Below are 18,646 nucleotides of genomic sequence, written 5' to 3'. Positions count from 1 at the left end.
CAAGATCATACAGTTAGTGGCAGCACCAGAATCAGAACACAGGTCTACCTACTCTTGCTATGACTGAGCCTCTTCCTCTACATCTCCTAAATGTCACTCTGAGTTGAAGAGGGGAAAGAAATGGGAGACCACCGTGACGCCACATCCCTGTGCTTTAACCAGTATGTTTTCTTTATATACTGGACCATCTATTTCAGATTTTATTTGAAGCAAGTTTTGGCTTGCTTCAGTATGTATTTCATTTTCCATTTATCACCCTCTTTCATTCATGGCAGACAGGCTCTAGAGGTCCTGAGAATGTCTGAAACAAAGAATGCTATAAAACACCTTAGTAACTCTCGAAAATGCTAAGTGGACCCTGAATCAAAACTTCAAGTTTCAGAGAACTTACAGCCACTAACGATCTGCAAAACAAACAAATAAACAAACAAACAACCCCACACCCTAGCAACTCTCAACCTTGGATCAAACTATAATATGTTGGAAGAGGTATTACTGAAAAGAGCTTGAAAGGGCAGCCTAAAAGGCAGAGAGTACAGAACATGGGCCATGTCCCTGTAAAGGGGACATGGTTCATAATATTGTGAATCAAGGGGCTGGTTCACAATACTGGTTATGATGTTCAAAACTGTCAATCAAAGAGAGGTGCATTATTATATATTTGCTTGTTGCTTTTCTGATTAGAAGATACAGAGTCACTTTAGGTAACTTCCATTTAATTTAATATTTATCTTCATTTTATATCCAGGTCACATTTTCTACATCAAAATATAATCATGCTGACTCCCCCCACCCCCGACACCCTCAGAGAAAAAAAGTGAAGAACTTTGCACAACTTGAAAGAAAGATGGAATGCACAGAGAAGTTGCTACTGCACCCAAGTAACAAAGAACACAGAGAGACCAAACAGTAGCTATGTCAGAAGTGCATAGAAGACAGCTCAGGGCTCGCAGCAGGAAGGAGGAGGAATTAAAAGACTAAAGCTTTTAAATGCTATCACTTGTGCCACAAGATTACCCTGAAAAGGCAGATAGGTCAGAAAGCAGGACCAAATAGGGGATTTTCCAAAGGCTGCTATCTAACAGAGTTTAAAATATCCTTAGATTATATATATATATATAAAAGATTCCATACACAGAAGAACTTTCTCTTCCCCACCTTGCCTTTAGCATCCGGTCAACACTTTAGAAACTTAAAACCACTGTTAGCATGTCCGAATGTAGAACCGATATAGGTTTTTTCTTTCTTAAAAAATTGTATCCCAACTCTTTCCAACCAAGAATTCTATTAATTATTTTCATTATGATTCCTCTGCATGGAAACCCAGTAAGGGATCATCAAGACAGGGCATCTCACTACTATCAGATCAATGCCAGTTGGGCAAAAGCTGCATGATTCTGTGTTACTCAGAGGGAGGGAGAACAGTAAGACACAGGAGTTGAAACTTATCCGCACCAAAGAGGAAAAGGAAACTCCTTTTCTAACCTATTCATTAAATAGGAAACAGCAGGTGGACAGGAAAAGCCATCTGCTTAGAGCAGACCCAGAGGCACACCAAAGTCTAAAAACAAGCGCTCAGGAAAGCGTCTCGGCTCGGAGAGGAAGCGTCTTTCAGACCCTATCTTGTCCCTAGTTTGGAGATCAAAGCATTGTAACTTCAGATAGTGATACTCTGGAGGGGGTGGACAGGGAAGGTCTGAGAGACCCAAATAATGAGGACACTAGGCAGCTAACTACACCACTACGTACAAATACACACATCAGTAAGAAAACTTCACCTCCAACCCTCAGCTACTTTAAACAAAGCACTGCAGTTCCAGGTTTTCGGAACAGGGGATATTTTAAAGTCTGTTAGCAGTTTAAAACATTGCAACACTGGCACAATATGTTACCTATTCTTTGTTTTTAATTACAGGGTAACACAGTAAACTCCAACACAAAGGTGGGGATGGGGGAGTGCAAAAGGAATAAAGAAAACAGAACCAGTATTTCACAAGAGCATCGAGCCAGAGATGAAGTAGCAGCTAATGCTTTGCAGAGTCTCGAGGGTAGAATTCGCTCAAGGTGCTCTGAGGGATTCTCTTCAGCATTTCTTTGGGGAAGATTCGGAGCAGTTGCCAGCCAGTGTCCAAAGTCTCATAGACAGTGCGGTTTTCGTAAGGACCTTACAAAAAATTGAGATTAGATGAATAAAGGCCAAGTACTTCCAACTTATCAGCGTTATTCAAAATTTATTGTTATGGGTCTAGCACTGTGAGCATGAAATATAAAAAAGAGACACAACGCAGTCAGGTCTCCCAAGACTGGATGTGACCAAATGTGGAAATGAGGGTGTAGAGAGTAAGTACCCCTGGGAATCAGAGAAAAGCGAGAAAGCCCGCAGGCGAGACGTTGGGCGCGTGCGTGCGTGCGTGCGTGCGTGTGTGTGTTTAACAACGGGTGGGATCTAAAAACACTCCACGGAATAATGGCAACTAGACCCAGAGTTTTGTCCAGAGAGTAGTGAGAAAAGCAGTTTCCCAGCAACACAGGCTGACCTGAAGGAGGCTAGTACAGATACTTAGAAGGCCTTAAATGCCAATTAAGCACCTGAATAGGTCCACGTGAAAGTTTTCAAACTTGCTATTGCTATTATTATTTTTAATAGCAGAATCATTCTTATCCTGCAAATAATCTCATTTTTTAACTAAGGAGTTAGAGTGGCTAGAGTTCTGCATTCTTTCTCTACCAGAATAATTTTTATCTTTTTAAGATATTAAGGTTCTGCATAATTTTTTTTTTTTTTTTTTTTTAGAAAACCCAACAATCATATGTTCTGGGGATTTTAATGGTACTTAAAAAATGTATCACACAAATAGAAAAGTGCACAAATCTTAAGTGTGCAGCTGATGCATTATTCCAAAATAAACACATCGTTTGTAAGTATCACTGAGGTCAAAAATAGAGTTTACCAGCATTAGCAGGGGTGGTAGGGAAGAGACCAAACAAAACAGCTTGAAAGCCCTACACATGCTATGTAATAAAAACCATTATAGACTTTTTAACAGAAGGACAATCAATAAAATTAACACTAAATTTACCCCGGCAATGGCACATAGAGAGTCAGGGAGACTGGTGAAGATGCTGGCACTAACGGCCAAGGATGATGGGACAAAGGTCTGGACTAGGTCTTGGGACACAAAGAGTGGTCAGAGATCAGCAGCTTCAACATCGCCCAGGAACTTGTCAAAATACAGGCTCTCTGGCCCCACCCACACCTACCGAATCAGAATCTGCACTTCAACAAGATCCCTGGTAGATTCAAAAGCATATTCAACTTTGAGAAACACTGGCCTAAGTTTTTTTAATACGAATGAAAAGAGAACAGGATAAGATGTTTCAAAGGAGAACAATGCAAATTAGCAAATATTTGATGACTGGAGAATAAATGAAGAGGGTTAAGAATGCCCAATTCCTGAGCTTGGGCTAACTAGGGTAATGGTCATGCCAGAGGTAGACAGAAATTGAAAAGGGAATTGCTAGGCAGGTGGTCAGTTGAGAAAATACTTTGGTTCTCACCACGCTGAGCCAGAGAGGATGGTGGCATAAACACAGGCTTCCTAGCTGGAGATGTGGGATTAGAGCTTCAGAAAGAGGGTAAAGGCTCATACATAGCAAGTTAGTCATCAGCATAGGGGAAAAAAAGCACAGAAAGAACAGGTAATGAAGCCTTTGGGAACATTAACAATTAAGAAGCAGGAAGATAAGAAATCAGGAGGATGAAAACAGATGGACTGGGAAAGTCCAAAACCCCCAAAGCCAGAGGAGAGCATTGCAGAGAGGTTAAGAGCGAGGAGAAGTGGCAATGGAGGTAGGAGAGCAGAAGGCCGGTTGTAAGGAAGATAAAAAATAAGACAGGAACTAAATAAATGGATAAAGAAATTGAAGGTAGAGGGGAAGGAACCAGAGGGCTAAGAACGAAGATATGGCAGGCGGCTGGAAGAACCTCTTCTCTAATCAGAAGGAAAATTGTATGGAGACCAATGTAAATTCTCTCAGACTAGGAAAGAAGTCCTCAAAACTACATATGATGCTGTTTCTATTCATAGGAAAATAGTAATCTTACCCTGAGCAATGAAGTTCCTCCCAAACTTCTGCAGAAATTCCAAGTAAAGCACATCATCTGAGGTAAGGGCTTCTTCTCCAACTACGGCTTTCATGGCCTGCACATCCTTACCAATAGCATAGCATGCATACTAAAGAGAAAAAAAGGTTTACATGAACCTTTATAAATGGTAACAGTACTCTGGGCTATATAAGTGTATTGCTGTAGCTATCTTCACAGTATTTCACATTATTTCCAAACATAATTCACATATGCAAGTATTGGAAAGACTTTATTATACAGCAGTCTCACTAAGGAAGGAGTCTTCAGGCATGCAATACATAGACATTACTAACACTCTACAAAAAATACACTCCCTCAATATATCAATGAGCTTCCATTTTGTAGAGCATTTAAAAATCACAACTTACGCAATAGGAGAAATCCATCTCTAAATTCTATTCAAAAAAAATATCTGGGTTATCAGTAGGTTTATTTATCATTTCTACTTTAAGGTCAAATGTATTTTTCTTTAATTATGCTTGGTATACAATCTCAGGACTATAGAAACCAAGGATTTCATAGAATATACACAGCTGTATCCCTTAGCGTTCTGGTGATTGCCTAATATGTTAAACAAAAAATTAGTTAGAATAGTCTTTCAGAAATACTCTATAAAAAGGTTACTAATAAAAACTTAATCGTCTTATGCCTTTTTTATTTAAAAACTACCTCATACAGCATTAGAGGTGGGTTTCAAGCATGTGATCTTTAATCTTTGTCATGAGCAGTTATCCTTATGAAAAAGACTGTTTGGCTCTAATGAATGTTTCTGTATTCCAGTATTCTATATTATATATTCTATATTAAAACTCTACTTTGATGGGGGGAGAAGAAAAGTGATATGGAAGGAAGACAAGAGGTACAAGACAGCAGCATGAACTGAGAAAGTATTCATTTCTTTAAACACAATCCTGGAGAAAACATACGTACCAGCTGGTTAGATACATCGGCGTGATCCTTTCTGGTCATACCTTCTCCAGTAGCAGACTTCATTCACTGAGACAACGAGGGCAGCACATTAATAGGCGGGTAAATCTTGGGTAAAAGGGGAAGGGGGAAAATATGATATTTAAGTACAAAATTCAAGCTTTACTGGTAGTAAAGGAGGATTTTGAAACTCATTTTTATTGCTTAAATTGCATAAAACTGCTACATTTGTTTCCTAGATGATTCCTAATATCTCTTCCTGGTAAGAAAAGGAAGTAAGAAACATTTTACAGGTTAAGATTTCTTTTTGAGAATCAAATCCAAAAAGTAAAATCTACAAAACAGTACAAGATTCTATTAAAAAACTGAATTTTCAACATCTGCCTACAATAGCAAATCCAAATGGTCTTCTGAACTCTGACTCATAAAATCACACATAAAAAGATTAACAATAATTTCACCTAAAAGCTGATATCAGAAGCTGGCATCTATTAAAGAACCAATAAAAAATCTGTTTTTGATTATTCAGTCATAAAAAAGAATGATCTCTTGCTGTTTGCAACATCACGGATGGACCTTTAGGGCACTATGCTAAGTGAAATAAGCCAGACAGAAAAAGATAAATACCGTATCATCTCACATATATGGGACCTTAAAAAACAAACAAAAAAACGTCAAGCTCACAGATAGAGAACAGACTGGTGGCTGCCTGAGGCAGGGGATGAGTGAGCCAAATGGGTGAGGGAGGTTAAAAGGTACAAACTTCCAGTTATAAAATGAGTAAGTCATGGGGATGGAACTTTCACAGCATGGTGACTATGTACGTTAATAATACTGTATTGCATATTTAAAGGTAGCTAGAAGAGTGGCTCTTCAAAATTCTCATCACAAGAAAAAAGTGTTGTAACTATGTGAGGTGGTGGATGTTAAGTGGACTTATTGTGGTGATCACTCTGCAACATATACAAACATCAAATCATGACATTGTACACCTGCGACCAATGTAATGTTACGTCAATTATACCTCAATTAAAAAAATTTTAACAATAAAAGACAAAGAAAAAACTCTGAAAAATCTGTTCTTGTATTAATAACAAAAGTGGTAGATTATACCGTTATGGAACAGAAGACCCAAAAAAGTTCTTTGAACAACTCACTCCATTTTAAGGCATAATAAAGAAAGTGGAAATTTAATTCTTAATTCTGGCACTCTTTTCCACACCAGGATTTTAGTATTACAGAAATGACAATTTTATAGCCATATTAAAAACAATTCAATTTGATATTTTCTAAATAAATAATTCCTAAGAGCAAAGTCAGAGTCACTAAAGAATAACTGAAGAATAGATCTGTAGGCTTAGAGCATCATTCAACTCTCAAATACCTGTCTGTTGTGTAGCTGTCTGTCCACATAGATCTGCCCCTCTGTAATATATCCAGTCAAGTCAGGGATGGGGTGAGTGATATCTACCAGAGAAAGACACCTGATGTTAGTTAAAGTGTCCATCTCATATAAACAAAACCACAGGAAGTCAATCTGCACTACTTAAAACAGTGCTATAGAAAATAGTTTCCTGTAATGATGGAAAAGTGCTTTATCTGTGCTGTCCAATACGGCAGCCACTGGTCAAATGTGGCTACTGAACATGTGAAATGCGGCTAATGTGACTGAAAAACTTTATTTCAAGCTTTATCTGATTTTAATAAACTTTAGAACTTAAACAGGCAAATGTGGCTAGAGGTTACCGTATTGGCCAGTCTCACTTATTTGGTTGCAGCACAGTTAGACATGTGTTGGCACAAGTTAAATTAGCTATCTTCATAAAAAGTACTATTTCTCCTAGTTATGCTCTCTCTCCCCCAAATATAAATTTCCATTTTAAACACAAAGTTCATTTACAGAGATTTGCCAATTTGATGTACACTGAGAGAACATTCTCAGTCCATAAGCTATCCCAGAGGGATACACAACATTTCAACATGGAAAATACGGAGAGGCTCAACAAGTTAAGCAACACTACACAGGCAGCACCACGCAGGTCCTACAGAGCAAGACATCTCTAAGTCTGTTAAATTACAGAGAGTAATTTTGTAGCTACTTCCTTGGAACAAATCATTTTCACATCAGAGGTAGTATTCAGACTGCCTGGGTTTTTTTGTTTTGTTTTGTTTTTAATTTATTAATTTATTTACTTTTGGCTGTGTTGGGTCTTCGTTGCTGCGCAACGGCTTTCACTTGTTGCGGTGAGCGGGGGTGGGGGGGCTACTCTTCATTGCGGTGCGCGGGCTTCTCGTGGTGGCTTCTCTTGTTGTGGAGCACAGGCTCTAGGCATGCGGGCTTAAGTAGTTGTGGCGCACGGGCTCAGTAGTTGTGGCGCACAGGCTTAGTTGCTCTGCGGCATGTGGGATCTTCCCGGACCAGGGCTGGAACCCGTGTCCCCTGCATTGGCAGGCGGATTCTTAACCACTGTGCCACCAGGGAAGCCCCTGCCTGGGTTCTAAAGCCGCCACTTCCTAACTGTGACACTTTACCTCCCTGTGCCTCACACGAGAGCATCTAAAAAGTCGCTATGAAGATCAAATGAGTCAAAACTTACAAAACATTTAGAACAGTGCTCAGTTATAATGAGTTATGACTGTTTCTGAAAATAGTTTGAAAAAGTGTTTTTAAAAGACTGAGATAAAGACAAAAAGACACTAACACAAGGGGAATGCTGCAAGTCTCACCCGGGAGCTGCTGGGCACACCTCCAGGCAGGCGCTGCAAGTGTGCGCTTACACACACATGATAAAACCAAGTAATTTTTAGCAAGTCTTTGATGATCGTTCTAGCTCTAGAGTCTCGTGGCATTTACCATTCGTGCTCCGTATCTGGCACTTTGGCTACCTTAAATTACTGATGCACAGACATTTAAAAAATATCCAACTAGAATGAGAGGCTTACATTAAGTAGAGCTCATACATTTTTAAAAAATTCGTTTCTTTCATCTAGACCAGTGTCCTGCAAATAGTAGACACTAAATACTAGCTAATAAATAAAAATTAAAAATTAAAATTACAAGAAAAATTTTCTACAAAAGCATAATAATTATGGGTAGTTTTGAAATGAAAAATTTTATTAGAAACAAATCACTAGGTAAGGTCAACTTCTGGAGGATAAACTCTCAAAAGAATTTCAACTCAAAAAGATAGATGGTCTTCTCTCTTCAAATCAAAGTCCTTACAACGATTAGGGATGCTATAATCCAAAGACCCAAAACTTACCATCGTTAGGCATGGTGAGAATAGGAATTTGAGTAATAGAGCCATTTCTACCTTCCACTCTACCAGCGCGTTCATATATTGTGGCTAAATCTGTATACATGTAACCTGGGAAACCTCGTCGACCAGGAACCTCTTCCCTGGCTGCTGAAACCTGACAGTGAGTCAAGGAGAACAGTATCACATACCAGAAAATGAAAATTAAAGCTTGGTTAGAAAACATTTGTTTGAACATGCCAAATTACAAAGTTGGAAATATCATCTTATTCGTTTTAAATATCACCTCTAGAAACGATTTAGAAAAATCTAGCGACATAAATTCAGATTATTCTGCAACAAAATGTTGACAATTGGGGACTAGAAGTTTTTTTGCTAAAATCATACTGCCATAACACAAATCTTCAAATAGCTGGCTAGAAGAAAATCTGCTTGCAATTTTATAAATCAAAGGTAGTACATTTTAAAACTAAGAGAACATTCTCAGTTCACAAGGTTTCCTTCATGTTATGGATCTTGCCAGATTTACATAAGCTAATCCTGAAAAGATCAAAAGGGAAGGAAATACATATATCAGAAATCATCTGATGCACTTTACATACATTATTTAATTTAATCCTCACAACAACCCTATGAGGAAGTTAATGTTATTAACCCCAACTTTCAACCGCAATCAAGGGCCAGATGATTTCCCTGGATCACCGCACAAGACAAGAATAGTAATAAATGGTCTTTCTCTTAGAGACATGCACACTAGAATATATGCATACATTTTAATCTACAGCCAACAAGAACTGTGAGTCATTAAGCCCAACTTCTAACTGCTACTTTGGTTCCTCCAAGAGTATGCTCCAGCAGTGCTACTCAAAGCGTGGCCTGCCGGCAGACCAGCTTTTATCAATGTGAAAGGAGATAATGCAGAAAGCAAGATAAACATATAGAAAACTTTAGTGGCAATTTGACAGAATAATTGTCTGTCGAATCTAATAATACTAATAAAAGGGTTTGTAAATTGTTTTTTTTTTTTTTAATTTTCACTTTTCTAATACTTATTTTTACTGCCTTTTAGAAAAGTATCTGTGATGGATGGGAGAAAAGAAGTCCTTCGATGAAAAAGCACTGCAGCCGAGTGAGATATGATGATGGATCTTAGGGAATCTTAAGCTAGATATTTATAAAGCCTGTCTCTTCAAAAGTCTTCTTCCCTTTTTTGCACACTTAAAAGAGCAAGTCACTCAAAATTTCAGTAACTTGCATTAGATCAAACACCCCACACTTCTGGATGGTAACTGCTAGAATCTTATATTGTTTCTAAATAATCACTGAGTTTTCTAAAGGAAAAAAAAGTTCTGAAGAGGGTTCTGCCACAGTATAGTCTTTACTTATGTAAATAAATAAAAACTTACATCATTAAAAATGGAATTCTTGAAAAGGACTAAAAACTGACAGTCTGGACAGAGACAGAACTACCTGGGAGAGTAACTGATTAAATAGCTTGCATCATTTCCTCTCTCTAAGAATCCAGTCTTAATCAATGGAGACAGTGAGAGTATGATAAATAGGCTAATAATTTAAATCTCGTCCTCTAATCATTTCAACTAGGTTGACAAAAGTAATATTTTCTTTTCTGATTAATTAAGGTATTCTACTAATATATGAGCAATGCATTTTAAAAAACATGATTTAAAAAAAAATGAAAACTTGCAGAGGGACAAGATAACCCTGACAAGATAATCCATTTTAATTAAGAAAAAAATTACCTCTCGAAGTGCTTCAGCATAAGAACTCATGTCTGTTAGGATAACCAATGCATGTTTCTCACACTGATAGGCCAGGAAGTCGGCCGTGGTTAGAGCCAAGCGAGGAGTGATAATTCGCTCAATACTGAAATGAAACATTAAGTCCTATGTCACTCAAACTAAAAGGCCAAAAAAAACACAAAATGATTCCAGAAATAATAGTACAGTCTCCCTTTTAAAGTTTCACATAAATTGAGGAAGGTTAAGCAATTATTACTTTAAAAGTTCTTAAGTAAGGCAGAGTTCTTTTATGCATTTACATAATAAGAATTACTTAGTGCTACACAGCTAAATTGATTTATTTTATAAATGCCCCATAATTTCTCAGAACTATATAGTTCTCAAAACTGAGCAAGAAAGGAAGAGAGAGAGAAGGAGAAAGGGATGAAAGAAGTAGGGGCCAGATTTTGCAGGTAAGAGGAAAAGGTCATTTATTGAGTATGGACTGTGTGCTGGGTAACTTACACTATTATCTCATTTCATATGCACAACAACTCTGTGAGACAAGTATTATTTATCACATTTTATGAAAGAAGACACTGAGCTTCACAGCCTAAGTGACTTACCCAAAACCAAATAACTTGCAAGAAGCAGAGCTGGAATTTAAATACGGTTATCTCATACCTAGGCCTGTGCAGCTTTCACTCTAATGTTCTACCTCCTTAGTGTAAGGTGACATTTTTGACCAGAGGCTGCATGAATAGGGGGAAAACAGCTCTATTTGTTTACTTACGTTGGGTCGTTAGCCAAGTTCAAAAAGAGGCAGACGTTGTCCATTGAGCTATTTTCTTCAAAGTCAGGTTTGAAGAACCGGGCAGTTTCCATGTTTACCTAAATGGCAATGACTTCATCAGTGCTGGGAGAAGAAAAATTCTCAATATTTCTTTCTTTCTTCCCCCCCCCGCCAATATTTATTTCTGATGAAGGCCAAGCTATAGATCTGCACTGCTCCTTCTTTTAAAGGTTCAAGTACCCCCAAAACGTTCACAAAAGCCAACAGAGTAAACAGCTTGCTTTGGGCACAAAGGGAATTATTTTTACATTCCACAGTCAAATGCTAAATACTAATCCATGGTTTGCCCAAAATGCCAACTTGCAACTTCTCTGCCTAGAGATAAATCGAATAATATATGTGTAGTTTTCTACATTGTTCTAAGAACACAAGCACTTTTACATTTCATACTAAAACAGAAAAAGATAATACTTACACCCATAGCAGCAAATACAATCGCAAAATTTTCCTCACTGTAGTCCACTACATCTTTGGATTTTTTTACCAAACCAGCCTGGCGACAGATTTGAGCTGCAATCTGATGAGGAGTACAAAAGAACCAAGTTAAAATCTAAAATAATAGTTCTACAACAAAATAACTTTTACCCTAAACTTTGGGGAACTGTAATCATAAATGAAACTGGGTTGTCTTAAAGGGCTTTACCCAATGGAACTATTTTGTAATTTTTGCAGATTCCTAAGAGTAAGCAAGAAGTCAGATATGTGTAGATAAAGAGTCAATGTAATTGGATTATATAAACAGTAACATTGGGCATTTACCTTGAAAATCCTATATTTGGTTTCTCACTAAGAGTGAAGCACTCGGAAATTCTTTCTCCTTAAATTTCATACCAAACAGATTCTAGGTTTCACCGCATTGTGCGGTAAGCCAGCAGCAGAGAAGATAGGAATTTTCTGCCCCGTAGCAATACTGTTCATGCCATCTATGGCCGAAATGCCGGTCTGAATCATCTCCTCTGGATAGATCCGACACTGAGGATTGATTGGCTGGCCTAATGCATTTCCAAAAGGGAAAATTTTAATATGTCTCTACATTAAGACTACAACCATATAAAGCATATAAAGCATTTCTTTCTACTCTTAAAAAATCAGTTATTTTTGAAATCTGAAACTGTTTAAATATTCTTTTCCATTAATCTTTTGTAGATTCACAAATTATATGGTAGTAAAGTGAAACGTAATGTATAGCAAATAAGAGAGAAATCCTAATTTCAAAGCCAGTATGGCTTTTACATCTCAGATATATCCTGGTGATATTTTACAATAAATAAAATATAAAAATTTAAGATAACCTCTAGGAAAAATAAATTTATTAAATAATAAACAAAACATAATTAATCAAACATGGAATATGTTGGTTATCTACTTAAAGTATCATAAAAATCACCCTTTCTCTGACAAAGATATAAGATAGGTAGATGCTATTTTCCCCAAAACACAGAAATCCATTTTCTATCCCTATCCATGATATCAAGGAAGTCTTCAGCCAGTACAACAGGACCTCTGTCGATGGGTTTTCCTGAGCCATTGAATACCTGACCTGGTAAACAGTAACGAGACAGTACAGAGTGGACAATGACTCAAATGTTCACAATCTTTAAAAAGACTTCATGCAAATACGTTAAAAAGGAAGCAGATCTCTGCTCAGCATGAATAATAATATCTGTTTACCAAGCATATCCTCAGACACTGGCGTTCAGAGAATATCCCCAGTAAACTCACAGGATGTCTTCTTGGCATCTATACCTGAAGTCCCTTCAAATACCTATCAAGAAAGAAAAGTAAACAGAAGGGTAAAAGAAATTTAGATCATAAGCGCTTAAGATTTATTTGTCAGCCCTTATAAAGTAAAATACATCAACGTATATACTACTGTAGCCTCATGACTGAAGAAGTGTTCATGGTGGACGACGAACCAAACTGTCAACCTCTTACCCAGAGTCATGCCTGCAGGCCAAATCCATCAAGCAAGCTAAGAATGGTTTTTACATTTTTAAAGGGTTGTTTTTTTAAAAAAAAAGGAAAAGAAAGCATAAGAACATGCATCAGAGACCTTAGGCACAACCCTCACAAAGTCTAAAAAATTTACTATCTGGCCCCTTACAGAAATTCTGCTGACCTCTGCTCTAGATTACTTTTTAGGGCAATATGTTATTTGAGAAAACTGGCACTTCCTTTAATCAGTAACATTAAAAACTAGGAATTATCAGAGACAATTTAAAGGAGTAGACTCAGATCTCATTTTGGTTTCAGCCCATAAGCTCTGAATTCTACTTTTCATCTCTCCCCTTCTATGTGACTGCTTCATTTTATCCATTAAAAATTTTTTTTAAAAAGCCATTTTACCAGTGGAGCTATTGGGCTAGAATGGATATTGGTGGCTGGCATTTAGCAAGAAAACATGAAAAAATACTTTTCTTCCCTCACAGCCAGTAAACAGTCGGGTCCCTGGCTTAAGATTTTTCACCTTCATGATGGTGCAAAAGCAATACACATCTGGTAGAAACCGTACTTCAGGAAAATCACATGAGAAAAAAAAAAAAATCACATGAGATATTTAACATTTTATTATAAAATAGGCTTTGTGTTATATGGTTTTGTGCAATCGTATGCTAATATAAGTGTTCTGGGCACCTTTAATGTAAGCTAAGCTAAGCTATGATGTTCGGTAGTTTCTGTGTACTAAATGCATTTTCAACTTACGATATTTTCAGCTTATGATGGGTTTATCAAGATGTCACCCCACCTATAAGTTGATGAAGATCTGTATACTTATGTGATAATTACTAAAAAGAACTATTGGTGTTTCTTATGTTTGTTGTGATCAGAAAAACGTTCAGCTGGCCAGGTTTTGAAAGCGATGCTTACCTGAACCACTGCTTTGGAACCACTAACTTCTAGAACTTGCCCACTCCTCTTCGTGCCATCAGGTAGTGTTAAGTGCACAATCTCAGCATATCTGGGAAACTAAACAGGAAAAAAATAAAGGCTCAATAACCAACATTTTAAAAGCTCCTCAAAATACTCTATATGCTCTATGTCTTTCACAGCATGTATGCACATGCAGACCCCACACCTCCCCGAAGCACACAGGTATACATCCAGAGTTTAGAATATCCTCAGGTAGTTTAAGTCCTTAGAACACTGATCACTGGCACATATACTGGCAAACACAGCATAAGGTACAGAGAGAAGGATCTTAAATCTATGAAACCACGGCAATTAAATTCTTTCCTTCTGTGTGTATGTTTTTAAGCTTTGAGTCTACAGAAAGTTAAAAAACTATGTTCCCACTACTCAGAAATGATGTTTGCTTCTGGGCTGTGTAATCACCTTGTGCCTTGGGAGGACAGGAATAAAATGCAACTGAACAATAAAATAATTACTATTATAATAAATAATGCTAATATTCCCTCCTCAATCTAATTCTCCTAACCAGAAATGTATTCCTCTAATCCATTTTTAATATTTTAAATTGCACGTTTCCAAAAATATACTGTAGTGTTTCACTTACCTAAATGGCAACATACTAAATGTATCATCCTGCAACTCGTTTTTTTCCCACTTCACCGTATGTTTTGGATCTGTCATAGTCATATTTACCTTATTTGATTAACAGAATCTTTTGAAAAATGCATCACTACATTGTGTGATGTGAAGGAAAACATCTGCCAATGCATCTGTGAATCAACACTGACTGTAGGACACTTGATTCTGGAGATGCTAATATGAATAAATGGGCATCTAGAACCAATGTTAGAACAGATATAGCTAAAATAAAATCAAGTGACACTACATTTTATTCAGCTGTTCTTCTACCACTGGTGTTCAAGGCTGTTCCAAATTTAAACTACTACAAACATGCTGCAATGAACATTCTCACATGTGGGCCCAAGTTTCCCTAACGTAGCTGGTTCCGTAGTGGTGGGCTATAGGCTGTGTCCATTGTTATGTGAAATTACTCTGCAAAGGAACCTTTTACTTTACAAACTCCCTAGTAGGATAGAAAAGTATCTTTTCCCTACATCTTTGCCAATCTTACATTATTAAACTTTAATTTTTACCATTTTGATAAAATAAAAAATAGTATCTTTCAATTTGCATTTTCCTGATTCTACTAATATTGAGCATCTTTTCATGTTTACTGACAATTCAGACTTCATTTCCTATAATGGCCTTATTAATAATATCTTTTCCTCGCTTTTCAACTACATCTGCTTCTTCTTATTTACTTTTAGGTAAGTTTCATAGATTCTGGATATCAATCCTTTTGCGAATATCTGCTCCCAGTCTTCCTTGTCTTTTAATTTTGTTTATGGTATCCTATCATACAGAAGTTTTTGCAATAAAATGACTTGTTTTCCTTTATGATTTGTGTCTTTTGTGTAGGAAAACCTTCCAATCTGAAGTCATAAAAATGGCCTTCTGTACTGTCTTCTAATAGGTTTTTCATGTTTTGGTCTTTAATCCATCTGGATTTATTTTTGGTATGTAATTTTATTTTTCTCATTTTTATCTTTATTTTTCATACAGGAAGCCAAATACCCCAACAATATTTACTGAGTAGCACAAATGTAATTTGTGCTACAAGTAGCACGACTTGTAATGTAGCCTTTATCATTTACCAAGTCAAATTCTCAGGTGTGAGGAGAGTTGGTTTTAAGAATTTTAACTTTGCTCCACTGAACTATCTGCTTACTCCCTCACCAAATCTTTATTCTTACTGTATTTCTAACTGATTTTGTTACCTGGAGAGAATCAACATCTTTTCTATTCTGAGTCTTTCCATTCATGAATGTGGAATCTCCAGTTATTTGAAGTCTTCTTTTATGTCTTTCAACAAAGTTTCACAGTTTTTTGTAAAAAGTTCCTAATTATTCTAGTAGTTACCTCTGGCATACAAAACACTACTGATTTCTATAGACATCCTCTGTATCCGGCAACACTGTTTTACACCATTGTTTCTAATAGTTTGTCCACTGAATGACTTGTGTTTTCTGTTTAGTTAATCATACTACCAAGACATGATGACAGCTGTGCCTCTTCCTTTTAATCCCTTTTCCCCACAGCATTGATTAGGGTCCAAGCACAAAGACAGAACAAAGATGGATAGTGGTGCTGACAAGAGGGGTCCTCATCTTGGTCCTGATTTAAATGGGAATGTTGCTAGAGTCTCTCCTTAAGTATGCTGTTTGCTGTAGGTTATGGTGGATATCCTTAAAGAGGTTTTAAAAGTTTGTTCTATCCCTTATTTCTAAGACCACCTTCTTCTTTTGTTTTGTTTTGTTTTTTAGAAACAAGTAATTTTATCAGGTACATACTCCATATTTACTGAGAAGAGCATAAGCTTTTCTAGCTTAATCTATGAATGACCTGAATTATACTGACATTTGCTAATATCAAATCATCTTTGTATTACTGGGATAAATTCTACTTTGTCATAATTCTGTTGAGTTTTTAAAGTGTATTTTTGCTAATATCCAATACATGAGAACATTTTTATTAAGAATTTTGGAATCTGTGCTTGTAAATGAGACTAGCTACATTGTTTCTTTTCTGATACTAGCCTTTGTCTGGTTTGGGAATCAAAGATGTGCTACCTTCAGAAAATGAGTTGGACAGCAGTCTCCATCATCATCTATTCTGATACAATTTGTATAAAATTATCTATTCCTTGATCCTATGTGTATGTTTTAAGTTAAAAACAGGAGCCAAAAACTAAAAACAAACAAAAAACACTCTAAATCTGGTGGTTTAAAGCCATTCTTGCAACTACATAAACTTTATTTACCAGTTTTTCCTCAGCTGGAGTTATACCCCAAAAAAACATTCAATAAAACTTTTTCAGCTTTCTTAAAATTACTTCCCCCAAGATGTTTTCTAAGTCCTTCCCATTATTGACTCTCATAGCATCCTGCACTCACCCTTCATAGCACTTACCAATTAGACACTTACGTATTTGTATTGTGTATTTTTGGTGCTGAGTTCAGCGCTTAACATAGTTGAAGCATGAATATTTTTAACTGTTTTTGAAAATATATTTACTAATATAAAAACTTCATATTTTTAAAATATGAGTCAACAATTTTATCCAATAAAAAGTATATAAAAAAGAAGAAATAAAGGACAAAGAAGCAAATAATGCTTTCAATACTTCCCCCCAAAATAAAAGTGTATGCTTCATCCTTGCACAAAATATTAACGGGCACCTGCCTTAAACCCTGTACAACTTGTATACTGAGGCTTTGAATCAAACTGCAGACTAGTATGAAACTGTGGCCAGGAGTAAGCTATATGCTTAATCTTGCAATTAATTTGTATAGGTACCTTGTCATACACAAAAATATCTTAGTGATAAAGCTGAAGAGACAGTGCACTTTGCCCTTTCCTTTAAGAAATGGTTTTCATTTTATTTTCTGCTTCCAGAGGGGCCACATGCCAAACATACTTCTGCCATTACTTCTCTCCACAAACTCATAACTGTGTACCTTTCCCCCTCATCCACTCCCAACAACAACCAATGCAGAATCACTGTTCTACAGAGCATATTATACAAATTATCTCCTCTGAAGATATTTTAATCACTGAACTCAGGCAGGAGGCTTCACCCAGGGTGAAGTCTATTCAATTATAGACTATATTCTATGCCTCTTTTTCTAAGATAATTCTTATGTATAGGTGTGGCTAATAAAAAAACCCATGTAACTAAAGAGTCTTTCAACAAACTGAATAAGTAAAAACTATTCTCTGCTTTATGGTTTTAGTCACTGTTGAGATAATCTGTTGTTTATTCATTACTTGAATACCAGTGTCAGGCCCTCAAAGACAAAAGTAACATTGTTTACTCACTCAAAGACCTTAAAATTTAGTAGAGAAGACAAAAATGTAACAAGTAGTTAGAACACACAGTAGTCTATGACAAGAGCCACAAGATACCGTATATCTAAATAATATCCTACAAGTCATAAAACACACAAATATTACTGTTGTTTTCCTAATAAACCTGTGAGGTATGATTAACAAACAAATAAAATTTTAAATTTTACAGACAAGGGACTCAAAGCCACAAACAGAATCCACAACAGATCCAGTACTAGAATCCCATCTTCTGACTTCTGAACTAAAATTCTTGTCTCCATATAGCACTGACATTCCGACCAAGGAATGGCTTAAAAGAATCATAACAAAAAACTTAAAGTGTACTAAACAGTACTTAATACTATGCTTTTAACTTCTTAAATGGTTAGACGATAATGATAGTGGTACTACCTTAACATGATCTAAGATCACTAGTGGACCATTAACTCCTGATACTGTCTTGTATGCTGGAAAGAAACACAAGAAAGTCAGTTCTTGTCAAACAGGACAACAGTCTAAATGACCTCTCTGGTACTACCAAAAAGAACCTCTCTCTACTTTATCGTATCTATTATTATATGGAACACTCAAAAAGTATGAAATTTTTCATTGAATTGATAAAATATGCCTGCATCTGTACAACTTCTCATAATCCCCTTCATCAAACCAAAAACATGTTTAATTCTTACTATAAGTCACATTGTTTCAAGGACCCAGAATACAAAAACAAAGGTAAAGAGGGAGAGTTCCCACAAGAGTTCACAATTTTATATGGAGAAGGGGGAGGTAAGGGCTCTACCAGAGGTGTGCTGAGGGTCTGTGGGAGCACAGGAAAGACCCTGCAATGGTTCTCACTTAGAAGAGA

General features: G+C 36.6%; 1 protein-coding gene across 1 annotated transcript; it reads right to left on the bottom strand.

The window, feature by feature from the left end:
- Positions 1 to 1,157: 1,157 nt before the first annotated feature.
- On the bottom strand, positions 1,158 to 18,235 carry LOC132367681 (V-type proton ATPase subunit B, brain isoform-like). The gene is given in 11 exon segments (XM_059926279.1): positions 1,158 to 2,164; positions 4,106 to 4,235; positions 5,078 to 5,182; positions 6,459 to 6,541; positions 8,338 to 8,488; positions 10,092 to 10,215; positions 10,864 to 10,961; positions 11,339 to 11,440; positions 12,595 to 12,688; positions 13,792 to 13,890; positions 18,193 to 18,235. Coding segments are annotated over 9 exon segments (1,002 nt in total). The 5' UTR covers positions 12,664 to 12,688; positions 13,792 to 13,890; positions 18,193 to 18,235; the 3' UTR covers positions 1,158 to 2,024.
- Between the last annotated feature and the right edge of the window lie 411 nt (positions 18,236 to 18,646).

The sequence above is a fragment of the Balaenoptera ricei genome, chromosome 6 (assembly GCF_028023285.1).
Source record: "Balaenoptera ricei isolate mBalRic1 chromosome 6, mBalRic1.hap2, whole genome shotgun sequence".
Taxonomy (NCBI): domain Eukaryota; kingdom Metazoa; phylum Chordata; class Mammalia; order Artiodactyla; family Balaenopteridae; genus Balaenoptera; species Balaenoptera ricei.
Note: the sequence above shows the minus strand (reverse complement) of the source record. Positions and strands in the feature narration are given on the sequence as shown.